This window comes from Salvelinus namaycush, chromosome 3 (genome assembly GCF_016432855.1).
Source record: "Salvelinus namaycush isolate Seneca chromosome 3, SaNama_1.0, whole genome shotgun sequence".
Taxonomy (NCBI): Eukaryota; Metazoa; Chordata; class Actinopteri; order Salmoniformes; family Salmonidae; genus Salvelinus; species Salvelinus namaycush.
Window position 1 is genome coordinate 78,153,043 of NC_052309.1, and position 10,059 is coordinate 78,163,101.

The 10,059-nt window shown below is 40.9% G+C and overlaps 1 protein-coding gene across 1 annotated transcript; it reads left to right on the forward strand.

The window, feature by feature from the left end:
- Window positions 1-601: 601 nt before the first annotated feature.
- Window positions 602-2,091, forward strand: LOC120044629 (transmembrane protein 100-like). The gene has a single exon (XM_038989303.1). It carries the CDS (start codon window positions 692-694, stop codon window positions 1,094-1,096), a length of 405 nt encoding a protein of 134 aa, XP_038845231.1. The 5' UTR covers window positions 602-691; the 3' UTR covers window positions 1,097-2,091.
- Window positions 2,092-10,059: the final 7,968 nt, after the last annotated feature.

The window sequence follows — 10,059 nt, forward strand, 5'->3', positions numbered from 1 at the left end:
AGGCCTACTACAATAAATAGGCTATAAGTGAAATATATTCCATATAGAATATCAATTGCAAAAGGTCTACAATTTTGCACTAGGCCTGTTAGAGTAGTACATTTCTAAGATGTTATGACATGGACTAATGTTTTATAACAAGCATCTTGAATGACATTTTTTATTATATTTTCTAAGTTTGCGGACATGGAAAAAGAATGACTACTTGTGAAATTGCTGCTGATTTTGAGGCTGCTCGCATTACACGGAGTAGTTTGTAATGCCATCTCCCACGCTCTCCAGGGAATGTGACAGCTTGTGCAAGGTTGAGTGGTTCTTCGTCATTTAGACAATTTCTGACTTTGCTGGGCCAGAGGATAGCATTGTGCAAGGAGGTTGCCTGGAGTTACTAAGTGCCAAATGGCTCATGTCTTAAGCTGTCAACCATTCCGACTGAGGCCATGTGCATGCACATAATAGCTACTTAAATGATTGTTTAGGCCTATTTTATTATGTCCAGTGAGGCTACAATTGGGCAACATGTTGAGGAACATATGGATTTTGACACTCCCTTCACTATGACATAACAAATGATATATTTCTTCACATAGATTGGGACACGCTGACAGAACAACCTCAGGATATAAAAAGTGAAGACCCGTCTGTGGTTAAAGTGAGGATCCATCTGTGGTTGGAAAGAAGCAAAACTTTGATGCTGGATCCTGCGATGCCAGAGGAACCCAGTAAAGACACCATGACAGTGCCAGCAGCCCCAGAAAGAGCTGTCGTGGAGAAGGCCAACATCAATGACCACCCTTTGGTCACTGAAATCCAACTGAATGCGGCCACAGGTGGTGCAGAACTCTCCTGCTATCGCTGCACAGTGCCGTTTGGCGTGGTCATTCTCATTGCCGGTATCGTGGTCACTTCTGTGGCCTACAGCTTCAACTCACATGGGTCCACCATCTCCTACTTTGGGCTGGTGCTACTATCTGCTGGACTGGTGCTATTGGCGCTAAGTGCGGTATGCTGGAAGATGAGACTTGAGAGAAAGAAGGAGAGGCGGAGGGAAAGCCAAACTGCACTGGTCGCAAACCAGAGGAGTATCTTTGCATGAAGGGAAAGACTGATCATCAGGAGAGAAATAAGTGTGTGATATGTTTGGGTGCGAGAGGAAACAGAGGTAGTGGTTCATTTGAAAGCGGAGTGGAGACAGCTGTATCCAGATGTTTTCATGACTGACCAACGTCTATGTGGTGGGTCGTTGACCTGCAAGGCTTTGACCTCAGACTGTCTCTAGGCTAAGCAAGTCAAAACGTCTTAGCTTTCATGAAGTTGTTGGGTTTTTAATCTGTCAAACAGACTGGTCACATCTGGGAAGCTGGGCAGACAGCCAAACTGAATGTATCAAAATTAAGACAAATTACCACTGTACAAAGCAATGGAGAGGATGTTTCCCATTAATCTACTGTTGCATCTGGTGGCTTAGATTTACTGGGAGGGATAGTGGTCTGAAAGGAGGGGGACATGGGAAAATCCAGAACAATGAATCATGCTTCATTTACCATGTTTTAGGCATAACATCTCTCATTAAGTCTGATTGTTCCTTTTCATTTCACACAGAATTATGTTCAATTACCTGACATGGGAATATGGTACTTACATGTTAATATGTAATGATATATATTGGCATTATGGGGACACAAAAACGTGTTGTTTTTGTTTGATGTTTATTATCGTATTCTCTGAAACAAGTCGAGCTCAGAGATAAAGTCAATTAGATGTCACACAGTAATTATGTATAGTACCTATGATGTACCTATGATGTTATAGGTAGTATTGCATTATGAGGGAATATGATTATTGACTAAATGTAACTTACATCGAATTAACCTTTATTAAGTATTCTCTGTAAGCACTTTGTTCCACACCATGACTAACATGGTGTTCTATGTAACTATGACAAGATTCTTTGGAATTACTAGCATCTTGCCACAGTCTTGTTGTCGCTACAGTACTTGCCATTGTCAGTAAATGTATTTCATATGTTGAGCGATATGAAATGGTCTAGTATTTTATTCCACTTTAATATAATCATTTTTATGTATGACTTCTCTGTTAACAGTACATCAATTGTTAATAGGTTATAGTGAGGTTTAATAAACTCTCATCCATATTTAAACATTTCATTTGTGTCCGTTTTCATGATCCAAAGGTTCACTATGTATGTATTCTGAAGAGAATAGCTGATATATAGGGGAGAAGTCGAAGTGTTCCATGAGACAGTCTGGCTCATATCAGCTATTAGCTTGACATATCAAATGAAATTATCTTTCTGTTTAACACAACCACACATGGTCTATTTCAGCTTTGGGGTTTTTTAACGACTGAAATGACATAATAGAATGTCTCTCACTTAATGTATTTGTCAAAGAAGAAAGAGTAGGGCATAACTGCTAAAAGCAGTTAAGTGGTGTGACTTGAACATTCAATAGTGAATTGAAGGAAGTGTGTCTTTCTCTCCTGACGTACACCACGAAGTCCAACTCCTTATCCTGGGGTTCCATTGTGTATTCAACCTTATGCACTTGTTCTGCCCTTTGTTGATTGTTTAAACTGCTTTGAGGGCAGGTTTGCCTAGGACTACATTTCATTAATTTGCAGTGAATGAAATGTGTTCGTGATAAGGATAATAAATATTGTTTATGTATTATATAAATAAGTTACAGTATTAATATCTACTTAATATTTGTTCTAATATTACAATGTATTAACTATTTGTTGTTGTTTTGTACCTCTGTCAGGATCAAATTATGTAGCTGCCAAAGGTGACATCACTGTATGCTTTGACAGCAGAGAAATCACTTCCACCGTTTCTTCCACTATATAGTAAAGTCCAAATAATCTGCATAACAGTGCTCAGTTGGCCAACAGAATCAATACTTCATTCTACCTTCCAATACATAAATTCCAAAAAGGTAAAAGGAAGTTGAACTCTCCTGTTTGACTTGGTTTAAAATAGCACAGACGCGGAGGTATATTTATAGGCAGCATTTGCGTTGCTATGCGTCCCTGTGACACCAGACACTACAACTAAATGGTTTGCTTGCGTCAGAGGAGCACCTACAACACACTTTGTCACTTTTGAGGGCAAACCTTACCCCACGCATAGGGAAGCTCCTTATAGGGGTAGAATGGAGTCAGACACCTGACTCTGAGACCAAATGTTAATCACTTAGTAAGATGTGTCCCCTTTCCGCATGACAGGTTACCAGCAGCTAGGGCTAAGAAGCAGTGAAGTTGGGAAAAAAGGGTGACTTGATATGGGACTTAACAAGTGTTCTCCACAACCGTACCCTCTTTCTGAATTTGGTGTATGTCACTTTTTTTGTTCCAGGGACTGCCAAGCAGATAATTATGTTTATGAATAAGACAAAAATGAGATTGGATCAAATTATTTTAATTGAATTGAAGAAGCCCATAATGGCTAGCTGTTACAAGCCAGATTGGGATGAGCGCAATTAAAAGTAATGAGGTCGACATTACAGGGATCCTTTTCAGTCAGTTACTTCCAATCAAATACTTGATAAAAAAACACCAGAGAAGCATGGCTTAACCATAAACAGTTTGAAATAATAAAAATATGTGGTACCAGAGGAGCAAAGGTGTAACGGCTTTCTTCCTCCTCTTCATCCGAAGAGGAGGAGCAGGGATTTGACCAAAACGCAGCGTTGTTATATGACATGATTTATTTAAACAAGACGAAAAAACACGAAACGAAAACACTTGAATAATTAACAAAATAACAAAACGAAGTAGACAGACCTGGACATGGAACTTACATAAATACACGAAGAACTCACGAACAGGAACAGACTACATAAACCGAGACAGTCCCGTGTGGCGCGACAAACACTGACACAGGAGACAACCACCCACAACAAACAGTGTGAAAACACCTACCTTAATATGACTCTCAATCAGAGGAAATGAAAACCACCTGCCTCTAATTGAGAGCCATATCAGGTCACCCTTTAAACCAACATAGAAACAGAAAACATAGACTGCCCACCCAAACTCACGTCCTGACCAACTAACACATACAAAACTAACAGAAAACAGGTCAGGAACGTGACAAAAGGGCTTATTTATTACAGCTTCTATTTCAAATGACGTCCAATCAATGACCTTGGTTGACCTGGAATATGAGGTCCATGTTTTAGAAATATTTTTTTCATCGTTGCTTGTGAGCTCACCATGTTATCATTAGGCTGTTAGGGCTGTTGGTGTAAAGACAGACAAATTCTCACTTTTTGTGTCTGCTCAGAAATAAGACTGCCCATGTTCTTGTACAGTCCAGCCCAAATGGAAAAACAGCTAACCATATCCTAATAATTGTGGATTGTTCAATTGAAAACGGTGTTACAAATATTCACTTCAAGAGATAAGTTGCTGTTATGAATATTAGAACTGGGTTTCTGATCAATGCGTCATTTGAAGTATTCTATGGTCAGAGCTTCTCATAAGTCCAAACCATTGTAAATTCATTTTGAGGTGACTTTTAAGTTGCTCTACAAGGGCTGGTGGGTTAAAGAGATGGAGCGTGACTGTTTAGTTGCTCTACAAGGGCTGGTGGGTTAAAGAGATGGAGCGTGACTGTTTAGTTGCTCTACAAGGGCTGGTGGGTTAAAGAGATGGAGCGTGACTGTTTAGTTGCTCTACAAGGGCTGGTGGGTTAAAGAGATGGAGAGTGACTGTTTAGTTGCTCTATAAGGGCTGGTGGGTTAAAGATCTGGGAGTGACTGTTTAGTTGCTCTACAAGAGCTGGTGGGTTAAAGAGATGGAGAGTGACTGTTTAGTTGCTCTACAAGAGCTGGTGGGTTAAAGAGATGGAAATTGACTGTTTAGTTGCTCTACAAGGGCTGGTGGGTTAAAGAGATGGAGAGTGACTGTTTATTTGCTCTACATGGGCTGGTGGGTTAAAGAGATGGAAATTGACTGTTTAGTTGCTCTACAAGGGCTGGTGGGTTAAAGAGATGGAGCGTGACTGTTTAGTTGCTCTACAAGGGCTGGTGGGTTAAAGAGATTGAAATTTACTGTTTAGTTGCTCTACAAGGGCTGGTGGGTTAAAGAGATTGAAATTGACTGTTTAGTTGCTCTACAAGGGCTGGTGGGTTAAAGAGATGGAAATTGACTGTTTAGTTGCTCTACAAGGGCTGGTGGGTTAAAGAGCTGGGAAGTGACTGTTAGTTGCTCTACAAGGGCTGGTGGGTTAAAGATCTGGGAGTGACTGTTTAGTTGCTCTACTCGGGCTGGTGGGTTAAAGAGATGCAGAATGACTGTTTAGTTGCTCTACAAAGGCTGGTGGGTTAAAGAGATGGAGAGTGACTGTTTAGTTGCTTTACAAGGGCTGGTGGGTTAAAGAGATGGAGCGTGACTGTTTAGTTGCTCTACAAGGGCTGGTGGGTTAAAGAGATTGAGAGTGACTGTTTAGTTGCTCTACAAGGGTTTGTTGGTTAAAGAGATTGAGAGTGACTGTTTAGTTGCTCTACAAGGGCTGGTGGGTTAAAGAGCTGGAGAGTGCGTCAGCCACCTTTCCCCTGGAGGATTGGCCCATGTCACTACTTCCTCTGTAAACTCACCCCACCTGACACTCAGCGACCATGGGTACAGGCCAGCTGATGCAGGAAACAATAGGCAGCTAGCCTGCTTATCAGACACGACCCTCCCATTTCTTGAACGTGAGCAGCTCTTTGATGGTTATGTCAGTGGATACAACAAAAGTGGAACCTTGGCAATCAGGAGATGGTTTTGATTAGATAGTTGCAGCAGTCGCCTGTAAGAATGCTTGCCTTCCCAAATTTTCACTGTCAGAAATATTTGTTCACTTGGAGTTTCAAACTTTTAAGCTTGTGCCTCTGCTGAATTTCAACATTGGCCCATGTTCTTGATAACTGAAAGAGCAACCACTGAAACACTGCTAAATTCCATGTATTGGTTCAGCCCTTCAAAATTTCCAATCTATATTTCAAGCGCCTCGTCAAGCAATGTTTTCTTCCTGCTCCTTCTGAAAGGTACTAAGTGCACACCCTCCAAGATAAATAAATCGCTTATCAAAAAGTATTTCAAGGCAATCGTTAACCACAATTATGGTGGTAGTTCTCTTAAACAAATTATTATTGTGACAGCTGGGAGAGGATAAACATATTAATAACTTTTTATTGGAAGAAATCCAGACTACATCCATTATCCAAGAAGCACATTTTACCTTAAAAGGAACAGAAAAGCCACTATGGCATTCACAACAGTTATCTTCACTGCCACTGCCCAAGACTGTCTTTTCTTTCATGCTGTGCCAACAGCTCTCAAAGAGGTGTCTGAAGTGCTGCCTGCCCACTGCCTCTGGGGTCCTAACCCATGGCATGTCCTCATTCCCATGCACACTGGAGGTAAAGCCCTTCCTGACAAACTCAACAACTCAGAGGGATAGAGGATGCACTGGATCGCCATTAAATCTCAGTTCAACCTAAAATTTCCCACTGTTGTTTTAAAAGAAAAACTTAAGCACTGCTTTTAAAAGCATTTTTTTAAACTGCAAAGTTCTTCACCCTCTTGTATCTGGCAGTATAACTTGAGTTTTGAATCTTAATTCAATTTGACATGAACAACTCTCAGCAGATTAAAATAAGTCTGAACAACAAACAATGCAAGATCAATAGACACTGTGACGTTATTGAGTCTGGACATTGTGTAGAACCTTGGAAGGGTGGTGGGTCAGGGCCTCTAGAAACAATTATATTTGTTTTGTATTATTTCCCTAAATTCTTATTCAGACTACAGGGCTCTCTTCAGCCATAACAAAAGGCCATCTTGACTGATACAATCTTTACGATTGAAGCAGCTGCAGCTCCCCCAATGCCCAACAACGACCAACTGTTGAACCAGGACATTCATCTTCTAATCGATTGTGCTGTGTACCCTTCTGTCTCTCTCCCCACAGACTTCCTAATTAAACCAAGGAGTGTACTGCTAACAGTGTTTTCCCTTTGTTTCTCTTTCCTCATCAAGACCTCTCTCAAACATAGTGAGCCTCAACCAGCTGCCTGCTGGAAAAGGGTGAAAAGGATTCCCATCATACAACAAAGACGGAAGGACGTCAAAACGGCACAAAGGGAAACCACAAAAGTGACATCCTATCGTGACTGTATTGTTGACTCCGTCAAGCATGAAGAGACATTTAATCCATTTGTCTGAAAAGAGGAATGAGAACACACATGGTCAGAGTTTGGTTTCACTGTGATACATAATACAGGATAGTTGGCCGAATTTCTGTTGGACCATGGTGTATGTTGTATCTTGTGATGTACAATACATTGCAAAAAGCTTAGAGAGATAAATAGTATGAACAGACAGTGGATATGTTATTCATGGTAAATATGTTGGCTCAATGTTGATCTTGAAAGAAGTTCTCACCCTGAAACAATCTTATCCTTGTACCCTTGTTGGAACAACAGAGGAACAATCACTCCTGTCATGGCGTAAAAGACCAACAGGGCTGTTTCATGTCAATCTCTGACACCAACAGGAAAAAAGCGACTTCCACAGTGTTTACCATCTCTGCCTCAGGAAATCTGTTTGTAATCTGCAAGTTCTCCTTTGAAACCAGGGATTGGGAAACAGCTGTAATTAAAGAGTTATCTATTAATCAGTGTTTATTTTTTGCACTTCCACCTTAATTAAAGTGTGTGTGTGTGTGTGTGTGTGTGTATTTGTGTGTGTGTGCATGCATGTATGCAAATGCTCATTACAGAAGTACTTGAGAAAAATACACAATGCAGATGAAAACTGCACCCCCTCATTGATCAAATAATAGACAATATGCCAAAGTACATGTGCTGCAAAAGGATATATATTTTTAAATCACAAAACAGTGGATAAAAACTCAATGATTAATATGTCTCCTGTGTCTAGAATATCAGTTTACTGTAAAGAAACATTGTGGACAGTGAGTTAATGCTGGAAGACCTCAAGTGTAATTGGTTAGACAGCAATAATACATGCAAGGTGTTCACTCTTTCCAGTACCATATTCTTGCATGTGTGCCAAGAAACATCTTGGCAAGCATGGCCAGTCTTTTCCCCTAAGTAAATTAACTAAATCATTGGAATGGTTTAGGGAGGAAATGACAAGGTGTGTCTGACACAGCTGCAGAGGTCATTTAACAAACACAATGATGTCATGGGAAGTAGCTTCTTCACAGCACTTGGTTTCCTTTCATCTGAACAGCTGAGCTACTTTGTAAAGGGTTGGATTTTCCTCTATAGGCGTTCAAAAACTCCATTGCATAGATCTTTTTGAATGGTAAGTAGGAACTTCTACTTCTGCTGTTGGTTAGGTTACCACCTTGATATTCCTCAACAGATAAACTAATACAGTTATGCTATAAATTTATTGATCTTTGGGGGAAAATGAAAAAATATCGAGGGAATAATCTAAACGCTTCATCCTTGAATGTATTAATGGAGACGAAGACAGAAATGTATATTTATTTACCTTCTTCTGCCCTTATGTGACATGAAGTGAAAGCCCAGAGGCTTTCCTATTTGCCACGCTCTGTCAGGTAACTTTCACACCCAGAAGCTATGGCCCCATAAACCAGCCTGGGAGCCTAGGACTTGGTCAGACCTGGTCACACAGAGCACAACAAGGGAATGTGGCCCAGCGGAGAGTAGTGGGACCCCAGCTCCAAGCATCACCTCATCTTGAACAAGTGTGAATAGGTTACTGTGGGAAACAGTGGGGGAGCGTTTAATGTGGTCTCGGGGTGTAATTCGGCATGCTTTTAATCAGCTCTGGACGTTCTTCTGAGTGCTCCCTAGGGAAGAGAACAGCAGCATTTCGGATGACGTATGCAGGACAATGGAGAGGGGACACAGTCAGGGCATCTGTTTTGTAGTGCCCCAATGACTTATTACTGTGGCCAATGGGACCCACGTGTAAATCTGAGCTCCTCTGGAGCTGCAAGGCGAAAGAGTCTCTTTGATGCTGAGTGAGATTTAAAGCAAATAAAACAAGTCAACAACGCATTAGACGGAGAAAGAAAACCCTTGTCGACAGCCCTCTGTCCTCCTGAGTATGTAGAACATTGCTATAGGTTGCAATGTGTTCTGAGACATATTGCCAGAGAAGAGTGTTACAAAGGATTACACAGACTTCATATAGAGTAAAACAGTTAATTGAAATCCTATTACTCCATATTACATAGATGTCTAAGTAGGCTACAGATGTAGGATCTTAATTTGAGCCAGTTTAGTACAGCAGGAAAATAATTCTGAAGGATCAGGAAATGTGAATTATTATGTGGATTATAATTCATGTAAATGTTTTGTAGGGGTTGATACATTTTTTGTTAGGGCAAATCATGCATATAAAGTCTGATATTTTCAAGTGGAAATGACAAACTTTAGAATCCTTTTAAAACATTGAATATACTACAAGTTTGCATTTCCTCCTGTGCAAGAAAATTCTCAGCAACAAAAGAGTGATCAAATTAAAATCCTACATCTGTAATTTAGTGCTGTCTAAAAACCATTTCAATGATTCATGTGGTGTTTCGGTAAGGGTCTTTACATGTGTCGCATGCGGTTTAACACCACTGTAAAAGCACTCCTCTCCCAGGCTGGGCTTTAAATGTAAGTCACATGGTACACAGACTGGTCGTGCTTTGTGAGGTCCTTGACTAGAGGAAGCCATGAGCTCTGGGAGGAGCAGGTTCCCACACCCAGAAGAAGAGACGGAGGATAGGCTAACACAAACAGTCCGCCTTTCAGGAAGGAAAAGGCTCCCTTTAGGCCTTTATCAGATCTGCGAGCGCCTCAGTCCGCCAGTCGCCCGCCAGCTGCTGTCCCCCCGAGAGGTACGGCTCCACCCTGGTCCAATTTAATGGTCCCTTTACTCTGAAATAATCAGTCATCATAATGCACTACTAATATATCAGGCTAGATGCTAGGTCACTCCCTTATTTGGGTCTGAGGACACAGTGCATACAGAGGTAAAGTGTGGAACTAGTCTGTGAGTTTT

Bases quoted from the DNA above. Each gene is read 5' to 3' on its own strand.
- LOC120044629 (XM_038989303.1), top strand. From the start codon at position 692: ATGCTGGATCCTGCGATGCCAGAGGAACCCAGTAAAGACACCATGACA.